General features: G+C 48.2%; 2 protein-coding genes across 10 annotated transcripts in view; one reads left to right on the plus strand and one right to left on the minus strand.

Moving 5' to 3' along the window:
- Nucleotides 1-3859: 3859 nt before the first annotated feature.
- Nucleotides 3860-26189, minus strand: LOC122385809 (DNA polymerase delta catalytic subunit-like). Of its 9 annotated transcripts, XM_043374349.1 has the most exons (23): nt 25781-25798; nt 25728-25749; nt 25028-25088; nt 23479-23581; nt 22613-22724; nt 22084-22256; nt 21344-21606; nt 20835-21064; nt 19786-19952; nt 19277-19422; nt 18905-19004; nt 18437-18573; nt 17785-17950; nt 17283-17497; nt 14145-14334; nt 13746-13913; nt 13113-13250; nt 12371-12543; nt 11733-11988; nt 10741-10873; nt 10202-10341; nt 9532-9659; nt 3860-4418 (listed from the first exon to the last, which is right to left on the minus strand). In XM_043374349.1, exons 3-23 carry the CDS (start codon nt 25081-25083, stop codon nt 4322-4324), a joined length of 3291 nt encoding a protein of 1096 aa, XP_043230284.1. In that variant the 5' UTR covers nt 25084-25088; nt 25728-25749; nt 25781-25798; the 3' UTR covers nt 3860-4321. The 9 variants fall into 9 exon arrangements, with proteins under 9 accessions (XP_043230284.1, XP_043230282.1, XP_043230287.1 ...); XM_043374347.1 differs by lacking the exons at nt 25728-25749; nt 25781-25798 and adding an exon at nt 26018-26189 and having other exon boundaries at nt 25028-25094; XM_043374352.1 differs by lacking the exons at nt 25728-25749; nt 25781-25798 and adding an exon at nt 25826-25859 and having other exon boundaries at nt 25028-25094.
- Nucleotides 26190-26560: 371 nt separating this feature from the next.
- LOC122385828 (leucine-rich PPR motif-containing protein, mitochondrial-like) overlaps nt 26561-27020 on the plus strand; it is a 29632-nt gene continuing 29172 nt past the window's right edge. The window contains exon 1 of the mRNA XM_043374403.1: nt 26561-26811. Coding sequence (XP_043230338.1) covers nt 26672-26811 — 140 coding nt within the window. The 5' untranslated portion in view covers nt 26561-26671. The remainder of the gene's footprint in view (nt 26812-27020) is intronic.

Raw genomic sequence — 27020 nt, forward strand, 5'->3', positions numbered from 1 at the left:
TGCGCGAGATGCACAGGCGGCCTTTTTTGACAGGGTTTACTGCAGAATGAGAGTTGGTTCATGCATGCGATCCAAGAGCTTTGAAGGTGATTAAAACTCACGAAGAGCAGAGCTTTGGCTTGAGGATGCAGTTTTGTGAGGAGCTTTCTGCTAAATATGGAACAGCTAGGCGAGGATCACGCTGAGCCGGAGGCGGGAACCAGTCTTCTGTTCATCTGTTGTTCTGATCCGCCAGCCTCCTTCAAGGCTACGAAACACAAACTGACTTATTGGGACAGCAATTTTCTTCTAATACTGATCTCGCAACATAATACGACGTTGCAGACGACTGTCGTTGAACGATCACCCAATCACCTCAGCAGACATGATCAGTCACACGGGTATAAAGTTGTGAGTTGCGTATGCGAAAGGCACGAGGAAGCGAAGCCGATTTTCCGCGGTCAATGAGCCAGCATCGTTGACTTCACGGTCGAATTTTAATACTGAGGCAAAATAAAAGGCCTGCTTGAACTGCGCAGTTCCACATATTTCTGACCTACGCCTAAAAATCTGAACCAATCTGCAGCTGTAAGCCGCAACCCTTGCTCTTCCTGTTTTGCAAAATCAAAGCAAAAAGCTGTAAAATGTAGTCATGATCGTCTCATTAAGACGAGATTATCTGCGAAAGCTGGTCAAGTTTCTATGTAAAACGTGTAATTCACCCAGACATGATAAACGGCTATGACTAAGGTAAACATTCTAATGACACGGCGATAAATATACATACTAGGAAGTAGGCGATAAATGTACTAGGAAGTAGGAATTAGCCAAGGCACCGGATGAAATATGAAAAAAACGACGCATAAAAGCAGACTGGAAGTAAAACGATAATTCTAAAGCTCACAACTTAGAACACTGAACGCCGAGCACTTTGAACCTAACTTAACAATCGTAGATAAGCGTAACGCCAAAAACCCAATAGGACTTCGCCAAAATTAATCCTCAGCCACTTTCCCGAAAGCATGTCAAATCCTCAAACAGCTTCATCCAACGTCCAGTGGCGGCGGAACAGCTTCAATTAAGGGGGGCACTGCCGACATTTGGTGACTTGGTCCCATTCTTTCCATGCATGCCCATCGTTAAAAAACCAAAATCAAAGGGGGGGGGGGGGTCACGGTGCCCCGGTATCCCCCCGTTCCGCCGCCTATGCCAGCGTCTGATATACGTGTTTCCAGAAGAGCAAGAAAGCTTCACATTTTCGATTACAGCCTGAATTACCGCTTCTTTTTTCACTGCGCGGCGTCACTGTCGGTCGCTCAGCCTGCGTCACACAGACGCAGTAAGATGCGTATTGGAAGTAAAACGATAATTCTAAAGCTCACAACTTAGAACACTGAACGCCGAGCACTTTGTACCTAACTTAGCGTAACGCCAAAAACCCAATAGGACTTCGCCAAAATCAATCCCCAGCCACTTTTCCGAAAACATGTCAAATCCTCAAACAGCTTCATCCAACGTCCAGTGGTGGCGGAACAGCTTCAATTAAGGGGGAGGGGGGCACTGCCGACATTTGGTCCCATTCTTTCCATGCATGCCCATAGTTAAAAAGCCGCCATGCGTAAGACTAAGGCCCTGGGCATCTCGGTCCACGCATCACCCGTCCACTGCTGCCATCGCTGCGTACCTCTACCACGAACACCACTGGCGCCAGAACGCGACCTTGTGGTAACCCACGAGCGGACAGTTCGAGCGAGTAACGGTGCACCGCTCTGGAGCCATGTCACCCCGGTCAGCACCAGTTGCAACGGGATAAGATAGGCGTCGGCCCCCTTCATGCATCATGCAGGGATATGTAAGGGGAGACGTTTGCCGCGCTCAACATGGCACCGGTCGATGTCAGTGAAGGGGCGGTGCATGTGGCTAGCGCTGGTGAGGGTCTGTTCCATTTTGGTCACAGTATCAGTCAGCTCGGTAGATTGGTCGAGTTGGCGGTTTATAAAACGTTTGCACAGTTGCAGGCCGACGATGCAAGATTACTTGCGCCTATGTGGCTATGGAATTGACATGAACCGTTGATCCGTGCAATGTGAAGATAGCCGGAGATACTGAATAAAATTTCGCCATTAGTGGTTGGAGCTCTCAAAACGTTATAAACTGCTTCATGTTGTGTGTGATAAACGTGCCCGGTATAAAACCGCTAACACTTTGTCAGACGAGAACTCACTGCTTCTAACAAATATTTATCCCCAGTCCCCTGGGGGCAACACAGCAAATGTCCCGACCTGAATGTACGCAAGCTGCCCGCACTATACGCACATCCGCCCGCAGATGTCTGCGCAAGTGCCGGCCTTGAACGCTGGGGTCGGTAAGCCGCACGACGTCTCGTTTGCAGCAGAGCCTGGCAAACGCGACAAGTTTGTATAGAAGCGGCCAGTCGCCATCTGGGGCAAAAACTTAAGGTCGGGCTTTTTGCAGACTTCTGCACGATTGCATCTGCAGACTGTAACGTCCAAAAGCGGCTCTTGTATTTCCTGGTTGTTCAGCTTTTGGACTGAAGTTTATGTTACAGCACTCATGGGTTTTCCAAATCGGGTATGATTCGGTGGCATGGATGCAGCGATATGTTGCGTGATAAAACTTCAAATACCTTCTTTGAACACATTTTACTGCTGCTCGCTGGATATGCCAGATCTATAGCGTGCAAGGTCTTAAATCCCCGTACAATGAACAGAAATGCAAGCAGTTCCAAAAACCTATTGTTTACTACGGACAACAAAAATTGGCTCCGGATCCGCACTACCACCTTGGTGTACCTACAGAAAAACATACATTAAAACTGTCGCATTTGGCTAACACCACTGTCGCGACTTCCGACGGTTTGAGCCCTGCGTACAGTCCGACACGATGTCAAATCCACTGCCTAAGGGACAACGCCATGCTAGCTGACGTTACCTTCACATGAGATGAGTTCAGTTATCTGATGCACCAGGCCAAACGCACGCACATTCACTCTGGGCTAACCAAATACGGATTGTAGATCTCCCTTTGTGAAGCTGTATGTCTCAGAAATTAAGGGGATAATCCCGCTGCAAAATCCAAGAAACGCACTCACTTCGACCTCTTTGGACACGATATGACGTGACGTGCGTCGAAGAACCGTTATGGACGACGCCTAAAAAAACTTAACATCTCATATAAGGGGTCTTATTTCAACAGAGGGCATCGATCGAGCAGCTCAACCACAAAGGACAGGGTTTAGCAGGACTTGAGCTGCTTGTGACGCGAGGGCCAACCCTACCGAACCGTTCATTTGGCATTTCGCACCATCCTTCCCTGAGCCGTGCATGACCGTAAATACAGCTGCGAGCCGCCCAAGTCAGCGGGTTTCCCGGATACCCCGGCGCTCCAGTTTCCTGAATAGTTTTCTGTATTGTGAGGCATTAATGACGCACCTACCACAGCGCGGGTCTCAGACATCCCCTGGTGCCGTGGCTTACGGACTGCCGCCGGTATTTGGGAAGTTCTGAAGGTCACCGCCCTTCCATTGGCGCACCATAACCCGTTATTGTCATCCAACGTGTGTTCACCGGCTGACGGGGCGCAGTTGTGGGCGTTTACTGCGGTCTAGGACACTTCCTGCCTTTGTGTGCTGGCGGTGCGCGGTGTCCTTTCACCGTTTCCACTGTGTTTGGGGTGTTTAAAATGTCCTCTGTCGCAGTGACCCCCTGATCCCTGCAGCTTATCCACCATGTCGCCCCAGGCGATAAACTGAATCCGCTTCGTAAAAGCGATGAGCTTTTTACGATCATGGCCCTCATAATCTCATCAGTAGCTGCTACGACCTGTCATAGTTACAAGCGAAGGAGAAAAACAATCAACTTATGTGTTTATTGTCTGTTGTATTTGTACATAACAATCATTCAAGAGTGCTCACGAAATGCAATGAAGATCCACCCTACATCATTCAGGCACACAGGCCCTGGGCTGACATTCCGACACCCAGCCAAGCATGAACCTACGACACGCCAAACACCAAAATGAAGGCACATACCAGTCCGAAACTGGCAACATGTATCATGAACATCACTTTTCCTCGCGTTTGCCTTGGTTCGTTCCTACAAGCACGAAAAGTGGAGTGTTTCACACCACAAAAAGCATCACAGCTCGACAGCAACTGGTTGCGGGAACCTGCTCCACTGAATCTACAGGTTGGTGGCGAGCCACCGCTCAACAACCGGCGACAGGCATGGGGACGGCCCAAGAAGAGTCGGAAACCACAACACGACGTCTGCGCCCTTGCAAGGCGCGCACCATCAGGCGAGCAGAGACATCAAGAACGTGTTCACCAGCTAGGGATGCCGAAGCGCTCTATCCTCTTGTCCTGCTCGGTCAGATCCTTCTGCACCTTCTTCCGCATGTAGAAGATGGGGCAGTCACGGCTGTGGACAAGACATGAAATGAGATTGCAGTGTCGCGATGCCTTACCACAAGCAACTGGAACGAAGGGTTACATGAACAATGATCACCATAGGTGGTTGTCTACTGTCTAGCTCAACATGCATTATCTACTTCATGGCATGCTTGGCACAGCTGTGCAGGATAATACATTCCTGCCCGGGGCTGGGAAAATTTAATGGTGTCACCGAGGTTTTTAATCGAAAGTACCGAGGGCCGGTAGGCCCGAGGTACTTTCGATTAAAATCCGAGGTGACACCATTAAATTTTTCCAGCTCAGGGCAGGAAGCTATTTCCCATACATGCGTACAATGTCATGGAACGCCCCAATTTCAACCTCGTTGAGCCTTTCATGGCTATGGACTCAGATAATGAAGACCTTCTAGAAGGTGTAATGGAAAAGGCCCTCGAAGAAATTGAGGCAACAAAGAATGTAGCGACCAAGAAGAAGATAGCCTACTGGATTGACAAGGTCGAAAGCGAGGCAAAGAAATTAGGGCTAAAGATCAAGAGCATCGTGGATTTAGACCCGAAAACCCTAAACACGGTGCTCACGAGTTACACGCTTTCTATGAAGAGAATAGATGGCTCGGACTTCGAAGTGGCCTCCGTTCACGGCCTGTTCTCATGCGTAGGAAAGTACTTGACAGACAATAACTACTGTGCCAGCATTGACAGTGATCCGGCTTTTAAGTCATTCAGAGAGGCAAAGTTGACCAAAGTCAAGAAGCTTAAGGCCGCAGGGAAAGGCAACCGCCCTAATAGGGCATTGCCAATATCCCTCGCTGAAGAGGAAAAGATGTGGGCTTCGGGTCAGCTGGGGTCGCACGAGCCAATGGCACTAACGCGGGCTGTCTGGTACACGCTGAGCATGTCGTTCGGTCTGCGAGGGCGCCATGAAGCCAGACAAATGATGTGGGGGGACGTGGCCCTGAAGGTTGACAGTGATGGCAAGGAATATTTGGAATTCAGTGAACGGCTAACGAAGACAAGAACAGGAGCGGAAGGAACAGGCACTAGAGCCTTTTCTCCGAAGGCGTTCCCAGGAGACGACCAAGAGAAGTGTCCAGTGCACCTGTACAAAGAGTATGCAAGGCGCCGACCTTCCACGTTCTGTAAGCCAGACAGCCCATTCTTCCTCTCAGTCAACCACAAGCGCAAGGAAGGCAGCGACATCTGGTTCTCCGCGGCCCCGCTCGGCAAAAACACTCTCGGGAACCTGATGAAGACGGGGTGCGAAGCTGCTGGTATACCCGGGCGACACACAAATCACTCAGTCCGAAAGACGTCGGTGAAGAGGATGCTGGATGCCGGCTGTCCTGCTGAGTATGCCGCCCAGCTGACCGGCCACAAGAATGTGGCAAGTCTTCGTGGATATGCGGAGGCCTGTGAAGACGTTCAAAAGAAAATGGCACGGAGTGCACTTACAGGAGCCGCCTTCAACGTCGCCAGTACAAGCACTTCAAGTTGCACAAACAACGCTCCCACTGGCGTAGCCTGCGATGCTGTGGGCGCTCAGTTTAATTTCCATGGATGCTCAACCATAACTATCAATAACTACACACGCTAGTCGCCAAAGGAAAGAAAGGTGCAGTTGTTCCTACAGGGTGTTTCATAAAGAATGTCAATTTTAAATTTGCCATATTAGCCATATAAAACAATATATTTGCATAATTTTTAGATTCACATACACCAGAAGACTTGGACATTTGATTTTTGTCTGTTCACTTTTCTCTATCTAGACAAACGGTTCCACCACAGCCCCGTGAAGATCAACGCACTTTCGGTCCCGTCCACGGATATGGCGCACGGCCCGGAGCACTTCTTCGCAGTCCATGGGGGAGTCAACGAAGTCTTGCTCAAGTCTAAAGTGAACTTTAAAGTGAAGGATTAACTCTAAAGTGAAGCCGAAACTTTCTCATAAATTTGGAGATGTTCTTAACCCTCGCACGACCAGGCCATTTCTCATAACACGAACGACCAGGGGGGGGGGGGGGGTTGTTACGACCCCCCCCTGGCGTTTCGAAACGGAAGGTCGTAGAGCTTAGCGGAAAAAACCAACGGATTGCTCTCAACGAGATCTCGCGATTGGTGGTATATTTTTTGGTCCTAGGTCAACATATGACCTACTTTTGACCGGTCAAAGGTCAAATTTTCGGAAAAATAGACTTTTTTCAACTTTCGGCGGCGATTGCGGCAAAACGGTGGGGGATATCGACTTGAAACCTTCACTATCGTGTTCCTTGATCAATTCTCTATCGTTTGGTATGTATTTCGTTTCCCTAGCTCTAAAAATGGCGCGTTGGGAGCGCCGGAAGTCGGCAAGGTCACAGTCGGCGGCAGAAATTCGAAAAATCAAAATTTAAATTTTTGAAATCTGATTGTATTTTTGGATTTGGGAGGTCCATTTGCTCCCTATAGAAGCTAATATTGCTGCATATTCCGATTGAGGTGACAAGGATTAGCAAAATAGTGGTTCGGGCGCTTTTCAAAAATAGTACCGGACGCTGTTCCTCTTGTGACGTCATAGCTCCGTGACCTGACCTGACCCGGTCAAATTTCTTATACCATATGATAGCCAATACTTGCCCCAACATGCATGGGAAGTTTCATCACGATCCATCAACCGATGTCCGTACCACCGGCAGGAAACCTCGGGCGTTGGCACTCAGTTTGTGAAAATCCGGCCGGAGGCTGTACCTCTTATGACGTCATAACTCCGTGACCTGACATGACCCGATCAATTTTTTTTTTCGGCAAAAGATGCGCAAAGGTTGCCCCATAGGGTATTGAAAATTTCAGCCCGCTACGACAAGCCGTTTAGCGTGCACTTCGAAAAAACCTCAGGGGGGGGGGGGTTGATACAACCCCCCCCCCTAGGCGTTCTAGGGTTAAGGCTTCCGAGCTGTAACACTATCCACGCCTTCTGTTCTTTCGAAAATGGCGTATTAATCATTTGAGCACGGCGAGCCGCGAGGTGAACCCGACATATCCCGTTCTGAAAAAAAGAATGACAACAACTTTGGCATTGAATGCTATTTATATAAAATGTCCATCAATTTCCAACAATGCTTGAAAGTTTGCACGTGCTAGACACATTCTTTCTTTTTGAACTCCCCAGTTTAAAATTGACATTCATTATGAAACACCCTGTAGACGTTCTCGTTATTTACCAATGGACAGGTAATGTTGTATGTGGGTACCTATGTAGTCCTGTACTTGTACTTTCACAAGTATACAACAAATACAAGCACAACAGTCTGACATGCTTTGTTGTGAAATAGCGCCAAAGTTTAAGTTTTATGTGGTGATGTTTCGCTTTATTCATGACAAATAATAAAATCCTTGCATCAAACACAATGTAGGTAGGTATATCATAAGCCAATCAAATAAAATGAACGATAGATAAATTGAAGTTATAAGGAGCAAAGTGATGCTCTTCAACTTTATGATGTGACGTCATTCATAATGACGTCAGATATTTGAGAGGTGCAGGAAAACGTTGAGGGGTGCAGGAAAACGTCGAGAGGTGCAGGAAAACATATTTTCCTGCATGTCTCGGAAGCCAATCAGCATTGACTTCTTGTATGTTTCAAAAGTGCAGTATAATGCACGTGCCATTTTAATGCCTGGCTTTCTCGATCTAACCGTGCAGTGTTGCATGTATGGGAAAAGAAGAAAACCGCGTGGGAAAGAGCGCTGATAAGTAATGAATGAGCTATGTCTTTGTTTGCGCTCACGCAATACCACTTCGATAAGGAACTTTTGGTGATTACCAACAAATACAAGGCAATTAACTTCAGAACATGGAACCCAGCACGCAAGCCGCTTGCTTGCATCACCTTTGACCGCTAGATATGAGGAGGAAGGACGCGGGGTAACTAGGCCATGCATTTCACAAGGACTGATCGCACGTTTTTGCTCACGTTTCACACGCATCGGTAACGTCAGGTGGCTCGCATTCGACGCAAAAATGTGCACGAAGCAGAACTAGGTCTTGTTTATAGATAGCTTCGGTGCTTATAAGTGTACATTTCCGGCCGAAATTCAGGCATGCGATCGAACCAATGCATGGGAGCCAGCACCTTAGACCACGCACATGCTAATCTGGGGAACAACTCGAACTAAGCTAACCGCAGCAATGCGTTGATAAGGGGTACATATAACAGGCAATCATACCCAGATGAATATCAGACTATTCGGGTGACCATGGACACAGCAAACTGTGGTGACATAAACACCATATGGCTTAAAATAGAACCCATCCAAAGCTGAACGGTACCACACAACGAATACTACTGGCAATTGACTAAAATAAAAGGAAAACATTCACGCTTCAACACAACGTAAACTCAGTCAGGATAGTACCTACTTACCTGCACGGATGATGATGACGATGATCGGGATTAAGGGATCATGACAAGGAAAAAAATGAATGAAGCTCAATAAACTTGTACGTGATGATGAATAATTAATATGTCCCGATAAAGGCAACCGCGCAAACAAATAAAAAACAATGATGAAGTGATTTAAATCGTATTTGGCTATCATTATTTAGTATCGCTAAATATGGATAAACGTGATGTTAATTTCATCAGATACGATCAAATGGAATAAAAGAACATCTGGCATGTTGGTATGACGAAGGGACGTTATCAATATGTCGTAAGCATCGGTTGAAATCCGGCATTTCATTAAATACACCCCATCCCCACCGCCACCTCTACGAGTTTGCATCCGGAGGGAAGGGAACGGAAGGGAAAAGGAGGCAAAACGTCCGAGTGCACGACAAGTAAAGTTGATATAAGTTGTTTGCCTATGTCAGTCGCGCATATTAGAAAGCCGCTTAGCGGCATTGTGCTCTTCAGCGTCTAGCTAGAGAGAAATGTATAGTTAGAGCACAGACTGAAGCGGGTTTGCAATCCACATTCCTTACAGCCCCATTTATACTGCACCTGTTCTCGAGAGAAAGAGGGCCCTGTCCGATGGTAGCTCCGCTTCGGTAGAAGCGCCCCCTCTCGTCTCTCCCAGTTACGGTCGATCCTCCCTCTTCTCTCTCTCTCTCCTTTCTCTCTCTATCCTCTCCCCGTCTCTCACCTGGTGCAGATAACCTCCTCATGAAGACTGCCCTGACAGCGCTGACACTGCGTCCACAGCCGGCCGAACTTGGCCTCCAGGGCTGACAGAGCCGTCATCTCTCGCTGGTAGATTTCACCCTCCTTCTCCTGAAAAGTTGAAAAGATATAAAACAATCTCAGGGCACGGTCGGGACCTGGTAAATGAAGCAGACGAGGCCGCCCGCACACTAGAAAGAACACCTCACTACTTGAGAAAGTCATTTTTTACGTCATCAGAAAAAAGTCATACATTTACGTCATTTGAACAAACGAGACCTAGTACTTGCCCAAATAATACCGAATTCATAAAACCAAAGATCTAAGAACATTGATTAGTTCAATTGGCTAGGCGCCATAATTTCGCTTTATTCTCCACGCATGAAAATATGTCACAGGTATGCTATCGCCGCATTAACGACCTATACCCATTCGAATGAATATCAATATCAAAAGCAAAATATCACAGAAGTAAGGACCTCAGTATAAAGCGGTCCTCATAAGGTGACCCTGCATTACCCTGCCGTTCCACAGTGCCAGAGCGATAAACCACTAAAACGACCACCGTAGGCAGCAAAGTAGCTGCTACTATAATTGTATTACGATTTGGAGTATTCGCATCAGAACCCTCGCATGCACCCAGTTCAGGTTACCTTGCAGTAGGGGCACACCGCCTGGGTTTCATCCTTGAGCACAGTCTTGCAGCCCAAACACTGAGCGGCCTTCTTGGTAAAGGCGAACAGAGAGCCCGCCTTGGAGGTGACCACCTTCTTTGTGCGCGTGTGCTCACCCTCTGTGAACGGAAAAACGGGACATGGTATTAGCGGGCTGGGCGCAAGGGATGAGGTTTGAAACATGACAGTTTGGGCGGTTGGAGGGATTGCGAAACTCGACTTACATACCAGCATGTCTACATAAGATGGTATCACACGTGTTATAGTATATGTAAAGGGGAAAATGCTCATTGGCATGCTCCTTTTGTAAGCTCTGTAGGTATGCCATTTGTGTGATAATATCCCACCTCCATGTTGCACGTTACGTGTGATTTTAGTCACCGACAAACGGAAATCCTACCACAGAAACACGCTTTAGGAAAGTCATGTCAAAAGTGACATAAAGCTGATACAGCTTAAAACTTCCTCCAGTGGTGACCTAAGTTTTCCCCCCCAGCGATTCCGTCCCCGTTACTCACTGAGTAGGATCGACTCGGCCTTATTCTCTCCGAGGATGGGCTCGAAGATGCGCAGCAGCGGCTTGCTCAGCTGGTTCTCCAGGTAGTACTGACAGTCGATCGGCACGCTGTTCTCCAGCACGTAAATCGGGTCCTGGAACATACACACCGGGACGGTGATACATGAACGCAAGCTAAAAGTGTCATTGTTCCTTGATGAACATTGTCCAGCCCTAAAGCAGACTCCATCATTTTTTCTTCTTCCTGGGAATGCCTTATTTAATTGTAAATAAAAAGTGTCGAATAAAAATATTCACTAAATCTGATGTCAAACTCCGAAGCTTTCAGAGGAAAACGTTCTTTCAGATTCCACTGGCACAAGGTCCCCGACTAACCGTCCGAACTCACGCCGGGACCGCGGCTTACAAACGTACAATCAAGTCATATTATCACCCCGTCATGTTAAAGTACACGAGATACCCTCTCAAGTAACACCAAAGTAACAATAATTCTTTGCAAGATCACTGTCAACTCGCGACCATCACACACTACACATGACACCAGATTCTGGGGAATTACATCGTTTTTAGGAAAACATGAAGGCACTTGTTTGGCCACTCCTAGGTGGGAAACCGGTCGACAGACCCATCTTACATTCTTTGCGAGGCATGTGTAGAGCTCGTGCTCCAGTCTGGACCGCTTGTAGCATGTCGAATCTGACGTAGTCTAATAGGCTCAGTGGTGCTGCCTCCCCCTCCGAAGAGGTGAAAAAAAACTCAACATGGCTTTGAACTCAACCAATAACCCCTAAGGTCCCCGACATTTTGGTCTCTAAAAAGGATCAAAACAAAACGTGACATTTATCCTACACATCCCCATTGTGTAGACAATCCAGCATCCCGACGCGATGGCCGGTGGTCGCAAACCAGAAGCAAACCACATCACGTCATCCCTCACTCCAGATGCAAGCCCCATACATCCACCACCACATTGTTCCAACCCGGATCACTCACCTCTGCCTTATCATAGGCGGGCGTGTTCTTGGGTGCCGCGATGATCACATAGGGCACACGGTCGCCGAGTTTGGGCGCGTTGCCCGGGTCACGCTTCTTCATCTTGTTGGCCAACTGGACGTGCGCCTGCTTGGCACTGTAGTCGGCGTCCGTCTTGGTGAGCTCCTTGCTGATGACCAGCTGGCTGATGTCGATCCGGTTGCAGAGCAGGTCGGAGATGACCTGCTTGGCGTGGTCCACAGCGCCGTCCGGGTCCCTGGCGGGGCGGAGAGATGTGGTTTGGTTAGATGGTATTGACGGGGACTGGGGAGATGGATGTTTTGTGGCCTGGCAGTACACAGTGCCAGCAGCCCGCAATACACGGAGTGTAGTAACTACCAAACAAGTCGAGTAGGCCTCGGCGTATATCAGACAATTTGACCACGGGAAGGGGGCGACATGGAACCATTCCCGTACCGACATGGAAAGTCACACAATTATTGGCCGAAATAATGGCAAACACTCGCCAATTTCGTGATCTACCACGCCACCTATCGTTTCTCCAACATCGAGCCTTCATAATCCTGGTGTTGCTACCAGCCCTCTCACACGACGGCTCCTGCCAACGCTACCGCCGCCGTCCACTGTCGCATGCTCACCGTTCGATGAGCAGTTTCTGGAGACACACGTTGATGAGGTTTCCCAGCAGGGGGCAGTTGTCACGACGCACCGTCTCGATTCCCTTACAGTCCATCTTGTCGTGAATCTCAGGTCGTGTGAAGTAGAGACCAGCGTAGCGCTTCTTGTTGATCAGCAGGTATGGGAAGTATACCTAAAAGAGAGTGGAGCTGGCTGAAGGCACGAGCATCTAGCTTTCGAACCACGTCATCGTGGTCGGTTGACTACAATGATGTAACTTGACCAGCCTACGTAGGAGAGACAGAGAAGCCACAGCAGTAAACGAGAGAAGCAATTCAGAGAAAGCGACCCTCGTGGCAGCTTTTAGGGTATTTAGGGTATTTATCCAGCGTATGCATAAAAATATTAAAAGTAATCAGCACAATGGAGTCTTCCAGATACGGTTGATAAGATACTCAACAACAGCTGTAACAACCGTAACAACCGTTCAATAAACGACAGGAAAAACCAAGGTAGACGGTGTAATATAATTAAAGAGCGTTGAACAGCTTGTATGACCGCCTGTGGTGTCGACACAACGCAGCCACACACAAGTAACCAGTAACCACAAGTAACATAAGTAACTTGCATAATAGCATATTCCAGTCCAGATAATATTGACTCTCAATACACGACAGCAAAAACCAAGGTAGACGGTGAAATATATGTAATAGAACGTCTAACTGTTTGTACGTCGCCCTGTGCTGCCGACACAACGCATACCTTCTCGAACTCGAGTTTGATGGGGTTGACGAACTTCCCCGAGACGAAGGCGGCCGCCTCGTTTCCCAGTTCCATGGCATCTTTGACAGTACTGACTCCGAACCGAACCATCACGGAGTCGGTGTCACCGTAAATCACCTGAGCGGAGTCAGAGAGTCAGATGACCGTAAATCACCTGAGCGGGGTCAATCAAACTCAGACGAAATCGGAATCAACACCACTGCACCCAGAATTTAGTCACCAAGAACTCGCCTGAGGTACAAAAATGACTGTGAATGCTATGCCTTTTTTGAAGTTGCACTGCAAAATCTAGTGGAACGACATACGAAATCACATAGTGGATAGAAACAAAACACGAGGGAAACAAAACACCCGCCGGGTGTTTTGTTCCCCGGTCCGGTGAAAATGGCTTGTTCGCCTGTGTTTTATTGTAATATCAATCAATAACTAATCAACACACTTTTGAGTCCTTACATCTTACCGCAAATGCCAATGACACAAACACCGAACCCCATGATCACTCTAGCGACTGTCAGTGGATCTGTCTTTCCGGGCGATGCACGCACACGGCGTCCCCGTAGCATTCACATAGGCATGAGAGTGCCAGGTTGGTAGGAACTATGACCTTCCTACCTTGGCGTCATGTTTGTAGCCATTGGCGATGTTGTAGCGCTTCTCCACCTCATCTTTGGTTTTCTCGATCATCATGCGTCCGAAGGCGGTGACGCTCTGCGAAATCTCCAGGCAGGGCAGCTTGCCGACCGTGGCACCCGTGAAGCCGTATACAGAGTTGGCGCTGATCTACCAGGGTTCAGAAGCACGGATAATGTCACGGCACAGGTAACGACTATCATCTCGAGGGGCGAGAAACATTGTCAGCTTCAGCAGGGAAACATACCGAGCTGTGCATCAGTAAACAACGAACCGAGTGTGATTGACAAAGCCAAAACAACATAGGCGAAACATCGAGCTCGGTATTCGATAATCTACAGCGGTTCTTACAGCTCGCGCTGACGGTCTTCTCGTACCTACCTTCAGGGCCAGCTGTCGTCCATCCAGCACCTGCTTCCGTAGCGGGTCCGTCTCCTTCTTCAGATCTCCCTTGGCCTTCTTTCGGGCCGCCAGTAGCTCTCGGAGAATTTCCGGCAGTAGACCCGGCCGCAGTGACGGCTTCACGAACAGGTTTCCAGAAGGCGTCTTGATGTACTGGTCTGGCTTCAGGCTGTGGGAGGAATCGGTAGCTGTCAGAGGAATAGAGACTATGCAAAACGCAAGGCTTAGACGGAAAGGTATGACAATGGGGTGAAAAACATTCGCGGGGGAATACTGAGAGAGGACATGATCAAGGTCAAGACTCAAGATGAAGGATGGGAGTTAGTAATATAATGAGAAGTGACTCGCTGGAGAAATATAATTAAGTCCGAATTTTTAACATCTGTCTGACTGAAGGGATGAGATCGGTAATGCCTAAGCGTCCGCGAGATTTTAAGACGACACAATTGTTCGGTACGATATTGCACGAGCCAGCGATGCAGTAAGATACCGCAAGAGTCAGTGAGGTCGACTGGTGTTGAATGTTTGCATCGAAGCGGCTATCCGTGCAACGTGGCTGACACAAATAACACCGTAAGGAGTCCCCTGGCTAACCGAACAGCGCCGTCGATAAACATAGACGACGCTCCTTCTAGAGGCCATCACAAACACAGGGCGACGGGGCGAAGCCCGCGCCGCGCAGTTAATCGGCGACTGTCCTCAGAGCAACACTGCATTGTCCCGTGCCTTCGATCAGAGGTTCAACATGCGCTTCAAGCTGGTGCTGGCCGTGCTGGCCACTGTGTTGCCGGACATAGTCCAGTGCAGCGGCTCGGGACCCTGGCGGAACTTCAACGAGCCGTCCAACATTGTCGGTACCGGCGGGAGTTTTTCTGACGCCACCGCTGTCGAGTCGTTTCCGGATTCGCTCACTGCGATGCTGGAGGAAATAGCTAATGTTCAGCAGCAGATGGCCAGCCGGATGAAAAGCATCGAAAAAGTCCTATCCCGAGAGCTGAGCACTCTGTCTCAATGTGCCTGCAGTGGCCATCGATCGACACCAGTGCTCAGCAGTCGCTGTGAGACCCATCTCGACTGTTCCAGTCGTCTCGAGGGCTCCGTCTGCTCCGCTCGAGGCATCTGTGTCTGCGACCACGGCTACTGGACCGAGGAGAACGTGTCGTGCCACCGAACGGTGGGTGAGACCAGCGCGTGCCAAGACGACAGACAGTGCGCCGGCGAGCTCGTCTGCTACCGCGGACAGTGTTCCTGCCCGGTGACGGACATCGGGCAGTACCAATATCGGCTGGCCGGGGGACCGCACTGTCGACGGGGCCGGGTTGAGTTGAGCTATAAGCGACGTGCCTGGGGTCTGGTCTGTGATGACTATTGGGATCAACCAGATGCCCATGTACTCTGCCGCTCCTTGGGGTTCGAGTCCGGCACCGCTGAACAAGAAGCTACACAATATGGCGCAGAAGATAACTTTTACCTTGACGACGTTAACTGCACTGGAACAGAGGGAAGCCTGATAGAATGCCGGCACAACAGATGGGGTAGTGAAGACTGCGGAGCTGATGAAGTAGCGGGCGTAATATGCCACATTAACAATATTCCATAATCAACAGGACCAGCCAGCGGATGCCGACACAAGCTCCAGTTCACGCAACATCACCCGACGCATTTATAACTAGTAGAGACGTAGAGTGAGCATCGCTTTTTAACAGATCCAGACCCAATTTTTAATAGACCAAGTGGGAGGAGTGCTGCGCTTGAACAAAGAAAGTGCCTTGGTGGTCAACGAAAGGTATTCTTCACTGACAGATTTATTGTCGGGCTGGTCCAGCCCAGAGAACAAAAAGCGCTGACGGGATTTCGCGCAGTATTAACAGTTAACACACGCTGAGGTTCGTGCGAGTTGTACGACCCACACGGCTTTGCGTGGCTATTGTACATCAAGTCTCGTCCTGACTCATTGCCGGCCATGCGCCGCCCTAAAAATGAAACCATTTGAAACGTGCCACCGCCACGGGTACAGCTGTGCTTGAATGGTCCAGCTTCTGACTGAATGTCGCAAGACAGCAGCTGTTCCCATACTAGTAAAGGGCAGCCGATCTGTGACATTCACTGACACACCAAGCGTCTACGTGCTTTTGTAGTGTATGGTATTAGTGATGCCTAGTTGCCTATGTTTGTTCGCCAGGTTGGGGCCGCAATAATAGCCACTTTGTGTATAAAACACTTCACTTCATGAGCGTTGTCTGACAGGATCTTGATGCGATGCTCAGCAAACTGTATAGCGCAAATATCAGTAATGGTCACAACTTTCAAATATGTTTTGTTCAAATTATTACAGTCCCCTGAGGTGGGGGTGGGGGGGGGTGGGGGTGGGGGTGGGGGGGTGGGGTGGGGGGGTTGTTGACAGCAGTCGTGGAGCCCTCACAATTGCAGAGCAGATTATACATGCACAGAAAAAGGGGGCAGTGGAAGCCTCAGTAAAGAGTGGACGAAGGGTAGACAGAAAATCGGTGGTCGGGAAACTGCCTCAGTTGAGTTTGTGCTCAGCGGCGGCTCTACGACTCTGTTTGTCGGAGCCAGCCTCACCAGTTAGCACTGACATCATCGGCCGTATATTCGGAGACTGGGAATGACGTCATAGGTTTACTTCAGAGGTGTCATGGGTTCGCAATATCAGAGAAGCCTGCCAGGGCTGCGAAGTCGGAGTCGGCCGGAGTCAACAGTTCTGACCGGGATCGGAATCGGAGTCGATTTTGGAAACCGGAGCCGGAGTCGGAGTCACCGATAATCCATCGACTCCGCAGACTTGGCAGGACTGCGGAGTCGGAGTCGAAAGTTCTACCCGGAGTCGGACTCGGAGTTGGTTTTTGGAAGTCGGAGTAGGAGTCGGAGTCACCGAAAATTCATCGACTCCGCAGCCCTGCCTGACACACAACTGAACAGCGGGGTACTGTCTGGTCAAACATGGCGTACAAATAGATTCCTCTCAACATAGCATCGGTGATACACAGTACACACTCAGTCATGGTCCAAAAAACCCTCGTCTTCTTTAAAAACGAAAACAACTCCGTTCAATACAGCCCGCGGTACACCCTACATGCATGAAAAACCCATACTTACCCGTACTTGTCGATGTCCTTGGGCTCCAGTAGCGAAGTGTAGCAGAGGTTATGCGCCATCATGATGCTCGGATACAGACTGCTGAAGTCGAGGGTGGCGATGGGCACGTCGTAGTAGCCCTTGCGCGGCTCGATCACAGTCGCTCCCTCAAACGACTCGCCGGTGTCACCGCCCTTGTTTTCATACACGGGCATCACCAACCCCTGCTGCCGCGCCTGTGGGGGCAGACCGGGAGGGAGAGTTAGACACAGGTGGCACGAGAGTGGCCGACAACGGATCCGCAGCCCACTGACGGGACAGGAAGGAGTTCGATGAGCGACATGGCCGTACGGGGCAGGCAAACAAGCAGCCGTGGAACAAGGACAGGAAAATAGAGTCAGTGAACAACTAGCGGCACCAGCTGAGGGCAGGGGCAAGAAGAGCGGAAATGTCCGAAAATTCACGGAGCTGAAAAGTGGTAGGTACAGTCTCCACGAAGCCCTGAGAATCCAAGTCCTCTCACCTTTCTCAGCAGCTGTGAGACAACTTTGATCTGCTGTCCGCGCGTCAGTAGGAAGGACATGGGCACGCCCGTGACGCGCGCCATCTCCATGTAGTTGATGACACACATCAGCTTGTCGATCAGCTTCAGCGGCAGGTAGGCGTCCTTCAGACAGTACACTGCCAGCCTGTGGAGCACACACTCATGCTGAAAGAGTCTAAAGACTGTTGTGTCAAACGGTAAACCCTACGGGGTGCACACTGGTCAAACTAGATTTCTTGTCTGTGTAGGTATGGGTGGAGGCTTATTGGGGAATACCGAATGTGGAGCTTGGTTGGAGGTGATAGGGTAGGGTATATAAAGACACGGTCAATCTTCTCAGTGTTCAAAGCTACTCGCGGGAGACCAGCATTCGTAAGAAGTTAGCAGGTTTCATGCATATTAACGCACAATTAATATCAAACGCCGAAGATACGTTACTTTTTCATAAAATATCTAACCTGATTCCCCAGCACCATTGCCACCTACCGAGCCACATAAACGAAGAACAGCATTCATTACAAATCGTCACCTCCGTTTCTTATCCAGGCAATACTAGCCTCTTAAGGTGAAACAGAGAGCACCAGTTCGCATGTCACAGCGACAGTGGAATGACCAGACGAAGCCAGCTGACCTGCGCCGGGTGTGGGCGTCTCCCTCCTGCAGCGTGCTGATCATGTTGTGGTGCACGTCCTCCTTCTGCTCTTGTAGGAAGTGGAACGATACGGCGTTCAGCGAATAGGAGCGCAGCTTGTACTCGCGGCGAAGGAACTGAAATAAGAGAGTGCCGTCATCAGAGAGTGCCGCACTGTGTAAAGGGAATGGCCGAGAGGTTCACTCATTGAGTGACGAAGAATGCGCAGCTCAGTGCACACCTTTTACCTAAAACAGGCCAGTGCAAGTGAGTGCAAGTTTGACCTAGGGACGAGATGACAGATCAATAAATATGATGCCAAAAACACGAGGGGGTATGCTCACAATCTTATTGCGATTGCATTTACAACCCTACTACAGACTTCAAATGACACACCAAATAAAGTCATGTCAAAAGAAGCCGACCACAATCGCCCCAGTCGCAGGGGGGGGGGGAGGGGTCGCTCACCATGATGAGGTCGAACTGTGTGCGACCCTCGGTGTTGATCGTGTTGCTCTCCCGCTTGCCCATCTGCTTGCTCTGTAAAACCGTCGTCTTCACTTCGGTCCTATAACGACACAATTCGATCAATTTTACAATGCTTTGAGCTATGAAACAAAATGCGTTGTCTACACAGAACATAAGTTTATGATCGAAGAAGTACCAGTTTCGAGATTAATGAAAGCCATAACATGTGAACCCATCAGTTTATAGCAGCGGGCAGGAGTGTGGATCTACCGTCCTCTGGGACTGCTGGATCACTGTCAGAATAATAACGATATCCACATTCTACGGCGCTTGAGCTACTGCAATGACCAAACGCACTACCATACTACTGACCTCCTGCCGCGAATCCTGCCCAAAAAGGGGAAGGTGGCCACCTTCAGAGCCTTGGCCCGGTTGATGAGGTACGGCAGGTCAAAGTTGTTGATGTTGTAGCCGGTGATGATGTCAGGGTCCACTTGACGAATGAAGTCCGCCCAGTCCTGGACCGAAGATTGAAGAATAAATGCATATGCGTGACACTCTATTCATAGTACAGAAACAAAGACAGAACGTTACCCGGAACGACACACTCATGCAGCTGATAACATAGTTACTCTAGTTGAACAATACGTCCCCAAATTTAGCCGGGATAAATATATAAAAGAATCCGGGCCCGACCTAAGCCCATCCTTACAAATACCCTTCTGACCCAGCAAGGTCTATGGGAATACGGACTAACCAAATATTTAGTAGCTGAGAGGCCTCGAGTCCCGGACTGACCTTGTGCGATTGGTTGACCAAACAGAGTCCAAACTTGGTCCAAACCAAGTCTGACAGACCTAACAAACCCGTCACCGACTGACCCTGAGCAGGACGCCCTCGTCTTCATAGCTGCGTACGTCGGAGCCCACGACGGGCGCGCACGACTTCAGCGTGAATATGTTGCGGATGAACGGATCCTTGTCCCCCTGGTTGATGACCATGTTGGCGATCTGAATGACGGCGTCCTTTTCCGGCTCCGGAAATATACCTGTGGGTGATGGTCAGGTGATATTAGGATGATAAATCTAACCACTGACAGGTCAATGCACGCAAAAATGGCTTGATGAAATTGACTGGTGGACCATTGTGAGTTGACTGAAAAAAGTTCGTTGGTGTCTGTGGAATGTTTTAAAGATACGATAAATATAAATTCTAAATAAATTTTCGATATTTAAATGACAAGGTCCTTTAACGTGGACGCTGGAGATCACAGCAACACATGCAGGAAACTAAAAACTGTATTATTTGGGGAAGCTCTCATAATTCTATGACACTGGCTAAACAAAGACGCGTTCTTCAGCACGGCCATCGGTAGTTAATACACCATCTAGCACAACACAAAAAAGTATTGTAGTGAGTTTCATAAAATGCATGCACATTCACAATAGGACATCATTGAAAATAAGTGGGCATTTTGGTGTGGCCATCAGCACTGAGGCACTTTGAGTACAGGTGTTTGTTATGATAACAAAAAACCTAGTGAAGGAAACATAAAAGCACATCACAATCAAACATACTGACACTTAAACTTCTCGTTGGAGCCAGCTGTGATGGAGGGATGGAAGAGAAAATAGTCAAACACTTATGAAACATCAAATTTATCTAAGCATTGAAGCAAACAACACAATTGACCGACTATTACTCAACCGCTCATCGCTAGCGGCAGTTCGGCCATTCTCAAGGATAGGACAGCAAATCAGACGGATTCCAGCCGTCACTTCCCGATAAGTCAGTCAGACAGAAGCTTTCCAAGTATCTGGCCAGTCACTTTCAGCAACCCAGTCGCTTCCCAATGAGCCAGCCAACCACCAGAGCATTCCTGTTTCAAACGCTCTAACCCACCACCCTCTCCGAACCCACGCATACCCACCTTTCCTGTTGGAGCACTCGATATCGAAACTGAGGATGCGGATCGGCGCCACCTTCTGCCACTCGCCCTCCGGCGGGTGCGAGGTGAACTTGTTCCAGGCGACGTCGACCTCCAGCTGGGACAGAGAGACCGGCTGGGGTCCTCCGGAGGGCTCCACGGTGCGCCGCCGCCACGAGCCCGCCGGGAGGGTGATCCAGTTACAGCCCACCACGTTCGTGTCGATCATGAACCTGTGGAGATGATGATGGCTGAGTTTTGAATACGCTCAGACTTTTTTTTGAAGGCGGGCATGCCGCCCACCTTCAACAAAAGTGAGCGTATGGTTAGCGGTGCAGGATCATAAACTTTAAGGAGCTGTGACCTACCTAGTACGCGTTAAACATGATAGGTATACCCAGAGATGGTTTAATAGTTGACGGTGCGCGGCTGGCAAAAACGTCCTGTTCAAAAGTTGGGAATAGCGTATACATTATGATTGAGTCAAACGTCCCCTCTTCCCCCTTCCTCACCTGATCTCAAAGTCGACGTTGGACTCGTAGGCGCGGTACTGCCAGCCGCCCAGCTGATCGACTACCACCTCCCCGCGCTCCAGCATCCGTTTGGCGGCGGCCACCAGGCGAGGCTGGGCCACGGTGATGCGGAGGAAGGGCACCGGCCCGGCGCCCTGGTAGCCGTACATGGACTGTCGCTTCACCAGCTCCACGTCCAGCACCGCCTGCGGCACCTCCGCCACAGACTTGGTCTCCCGCATCATGGCTGTGTTGAGAACTCGCTGTCGGAAGAGGGGGCGGGGGGGGGGGGGGGGTAGTGGCGGTCGAGAACGGCGGCGTCTGAAGGGTGAGGGAGATTGAACAATGAACACGAACAAACATGAGTTACAAAGTTTGAGGGACCTGGATGAAAATAGCTACTGATAGTGATCCCGTTTATTCTTACAGGTTGAATTATGGCGTCAATTCTTAAGCGATATCCGCTAATGTACAAAGCGAATGATCGGCACATTAACGGTGCACGATATGTCACTCGAAAATTTTACGATTCATCCGATAGCCCTCTAGCACAATAACATCATCAGCTGCACCGTCAAATCATTTAACCGGTTGGCAAAATTCCGCATATCAGCGCTAAAATGCAACGGAGGAGCATTTGGAGACCCGAAAAAGTGATACTGGAGTACGCTCAAACATCTGATTTCCAATCAGAACCCTTACCAACCCATCCCTCTCACGGCCGTCGTAATCCAACTCACCTGGAAGGTAGCACACCACTCCGGCTTGAAGAACTCTGGCACGGGCACGAACAGATACGGAGCGAACCCGTGCACGTGACAGCACACAGAGTGGCCCTCGGATGTGACGCCGAACATGCGCATTATGGGTATCAGACCCGTCTGAGCGCCCGGCATACCTGGCAGAGGGTAACCTGCGGGCAAGGACAGACACATTTGGGGCATAGAGAACATCGAAAAAATGACAAGATGTGACAAAAAATTGTGTGATTCGGGCAATGAATGACGGCACATAATTTACAGATGGACTTGATGTCGATGACCAGCTTACACCCAAAACATCTATAGATCATCACTACAACACACGAGTTTTTGTACGATCATCGTGGGTTTATGTTATTGCTACAAAACCCACGGACAGTATGCAAACTGGTACTCACCACATATTACCATCGATTCTCCAGCCCAGAGCACATGTATCAACATCAGAGGTCAGTAAGACTGATACACCATGCTCCTCCCCACCCTCCCACTGCCCGACCGCACTAACCGAGATAGTAGTCTGTCTCCATCTGCTGGAATGTGATGTCGTCTGCAGCCGGGTCCAGCGGCGGGAGGGCCGGGCGACTCCATCGCGCGTCCACCTCCTGACTCTCTGGAGCCTGGAGTCAGAGTCACAAGGGAGTCAGTCGCACAAGGGATGCTGGAAGAGATGGAAAGAGAACAACTGACAGCCAGATAGTCGCTTTGACATCACATTCAGAGCCTATGTTCATGGCTCATAGCTATGAGCCCTCATGAATTCACTACCTACTTTTTCTAGGTTAGGGATGTGATTGGCTTGAGACTGGCAGTAACTGTAATGCGTCCAATGCCTTCATATGGGCTGAAGTTCACAACTCAAAACAATAACATGCAAACACTGAAGAAACATGGACATTGTTTGAAATTCTCACAAAGCATAACTGCTTAGCCTAGCCCAAACAATGACAGAGCATCTGAATTAAATCTTCTGCATTCTTCCAAAATTAAAAAGAAATAGATACTTGATTCCAGGCTAAGGTCCATGTGAAGGGCAATGTCAGATGTCACGGTGCATTGACTTATCTTGACAGACATCCTGACCATCAAACATGGCCAGACACAGCCAAGTCTTGCTGGCTTATTTCATTGAATTTTTCTCAAATCCATCCTTTGATACCCTTCCTCAAGTCATTGAATCAATGAGTCAGGCACTGACTTGTCTATGGTCTAACTGCCTAGCTTGGGGCAAGATGAACACCTTGTCTAGTTTTCCCTTCTTCATACTGAAATCACAAGATACTTATGGGTTGAGAGAGTAAGTTCAACCAATTTAACATTCCCCCAGATTTCAGCAAAGCAAGTCAAGCATAACTCTGAAAATATTATACTTACTGGTTGCAGTGAGTCTTCTGAAGCAATCAGTTCACTCTCTTCACTCTCCAGTAGCGCCAGCTCCTCCTCAAAGGTGGACATGGGAGCATCTTCATCCTCACCTCTGTAATGTAAGAAAAACACATTGCCATTCAGCATCCCATGAAATCACCCCATGGAAGAGAGACCTGTCTCCTTGCCCTTAACCCGCGCACCGACGGGGGTCTGCGCCAACTTAGTACCGACGGGGGGGGGGGGGGCGGATGACCGCCCCCCCCTGAGATCTCGAGAACGAAGCAAGATAGCGACAAGCGGTAAACGGCATCGGATACGCACGGTCAAGATCTACAATTTTTACTAAGGTCATTTTCAGGTCAGGTCAAAGATGACGTCACAGAGGTCGAAAAAGTCAAAATGGCGGCGCTGAATATGGAGAGAGTTTTTCTCGAATAACTTTCGAATTAGTCAAGATAGGAACAAACTAAGGGCATCATCGTGATCCTCTCGTCAATCCGCATCGAATGATATATATGTTGACCTCGAAAGGTCAAGGTCAAAGGTTGACCTCAGGTCACGTGACCTCGAGGTCATCATGTATATCATTCGATGCGTCTTGACGAGCTGAACACAATGAGACCATCCACGCGTCTGTATCTTGTTCCTGTACGGAGTTATTGGCCAAAAACCTTTGGTGACCTTTGATGACGTCACATGACCTCACAGCTGCCCAACAGCAAAACAGACCTCAAGGTAGTGAAGGTTGATCGTATATGAAGTCATGTATGGTATATGGGGCCATTCCGACCCGTTTTAGTGGTAAAAACAGGGAGTTGATTTTTCCTCCATTGACTTATAATGGGGAGGTCGCGAAATTGACCTGACCTTAGGTCACCGATATCAAAATTCCGAGATATACAAATTGTGGCTACTAATGACCTAATAACATCCTGCGACTTTCAAAGGCCTCCGACATCTACTGTAGCTCTGGCACGGTGACAAAGTTGCAAGAAAGTGACTTGAGGTTGGGTCATTCAAAGTGACCTGGTGACCTGACCTTAAAAGGTAGGAGGTTCAAACTTGCACACCATGTGTAAAATTAATAAGGGTATAGTCATACCAAATTTCGCGGCGCGGTTTTCCCGCTATTCGCGAAAAACCTCAGGGGGGGGGGGCGGATATCCGCCCCCCCCGTCGGTGCGCGGGTTAATACAGGTGAATGACTACATGGAAAATTTGTATTGATGGTAAATGATTGGCATTGGACATTGGTTAAATCAGATATACCTTGAGCTATGGTAATAGGGAAGGTAGTTCCAATGTCCCAATAACTGCAATATAACCAAATACTAGGTGATCATATTGACATTCTTTTACTAAAATACCAGTCACCTTGCACCAAAGAAGATGTCTGGTCAGGTGAAGTAAAGTAAGGTAGATTGCATGTCAATATTTCTTTGATAAATTTGGAATACCAGATCAAAATGGTACTGAAGAACCATTTGCAGTACCTACACAGGAACTGGAACAGGTCGGGGTTTGTCACTTCCTGATAAAGCTATCGCTGAATTACCTGAACCTTTTTGAAGCACCTCCAGCTCCATTGCTGTATGTTTTGCGCTTGTCCATTTCACCTGAAACTGAAGTAAAATAAGTGTTATTACTTAAAGGTAACCTTTAATCACAAATCTCCAGTCCACTTCTAATTCTGTTATTGTTGTGTTCCTATAACAATAATTGTTCTACAACTCCTCAACTATAATAAAAAATAATCCGGAGCTCAGCCACATGGGGCCTGGGGGATTGCAGCGTCCAGACCACCTCAAAAATTTTACTTTCATAATGTAGCTTAATGTATTGGTATGAGAGTGTGCACTTTTTATTAATCCTGCCAACCCCGAGACCGTGGCAGAGCTTCTGAAAACCGTGCAATGAGGTATATGCAGAGGAAGATAATGCAAGTATCAGTAATGGTATGGAACAATGGAACAAAATGGTATCACCCATTTCAATCTTAATATAATATATGACTTAATCCTGGCGAACCAGCAAAATTATTTCAGAATTAAAACTTGAACTGGGTTGAGAAACGTTCCAAACAGCCTGAAGGTTGGGTTGCAAAAAATCTACATTGAAATTGAAATGCCACCAATCCTATATATAATTGAATGCCTCCACGGCCGCAACGCTGCAGCACAGCCACGGAAATGCTATGCTACAAACATCCATGCACGGTCTATCATCCAAAATCTCAAGAGAACCCGAGAACACACCCACAAACAAGAGGCAATAATGCAAAATAATGTTGATAATGTTTATCGCACAGTTTATCGGTAAGAAAATATTTCGCGCGCAATCCACAATCGGTCACAGCTGCTTAGTCACGTGATTCAGGAAAGCGCAATGATTGGTCTATGGTTGGAGCTAGGACCACTAAAAAACTGCAATAAAATCGAAATCGATTATACTTGCAAGTGTATCAAAATATTCGGAAAGGCAGGCATCATTGTTTCAATTTGAGAGGGAAAACACATGACAATGAAAAGAAAAATTATAAATGTACCATTTACGCTTGCCAATGCAATTGATGTGGCACTGATTTTCTGTGGCACTGATTCCATGGCGACGGCGAATCTCGTCGGAAGGTAGAAAGTACTGCTGTCAGACTCATATACGGTATCATTATGGCTGGGCAGATAGAAACAGGATGTCTAATATCAGTGATCTTCAGTTTGCAATCAAACCATGGAAAAGCAAAGATCTGATGCAATCGCTTCTATGCAATTATTACGTAATATAGTTTTGCGGCGATTCTGACGCGCTGGAAACTAGCTCGTTCACGTGAGATTTTTCAGCAATTTTACAGCACAATTTCTTGTTATGAAATGACATCAAATCTATTTTTTTCTAGTTTGAGGGTATTTTTTGAAAATATATTGCCTTAATATATCACAAATATCTTCAAACATATTTGTTGCAAACTAATTTAAAAGAATTAAAAAACAAATGCTGAACAAATAATGTTTTCAAATATTGTATGACGTCATTTTTAGACAGCAAAAGTGTTGAGATCAAAGCAATATTACAGTAGGCCTTGGAGCATCACATGTGCGCAAAACTCTGCGCACCCGAGCTTTGATGTTTTCCAAGCGACGGAAGCTCTCGAAGTTTGGCGTCGGTGCGGGTGTGTGGCAGTGCTGGTTGTTCGTATTTTACGATGTCCGCACTGCTTAGATCAGCGAAGTTTTTGCGTCTTTTCAGTGGTTTCGCGCGTAACTTCACAGCTGGACCCGTCAGAAATGAAGCCGACAACTTCCTCGGAAATCACAAACCCCAATGGCAGGGTATAGACACTAGGTAAAATGCATATTTTATTATTATTATTGTTTTTTGGATATTATCAGGTATCTCACTCTGAAATGAAATGGAAAATATTGATAAACTGCTTGATTTAATGTATAACTTCAGGAACCTAATGGATTTTCTATGGCATTTTCTATTTATATGGCATTTCTTTCTATGGCAGTCGCGAGTGTTATTGTTATGATCTGTATGATTACCTTATT

This window comes from Amphibalanus amphitrite, unplaced genomic scaffold (assembly GCF_019059575.1).
Source record: "Amphibalanus amphitrite isolate SeventyFive unplaced genomic scaffold, NRLGWU_Aamphi_draft 000232F_arrow, whole genome shotgun sequence".
Taxonomy (NCBI): domain Eukaryota; kingdom Metazoa; phylum Arthropoda; class Thecostraca; order Balanomorpha; family Balanidae; genus Amphibalanus; species Amphibalanus amphitrite.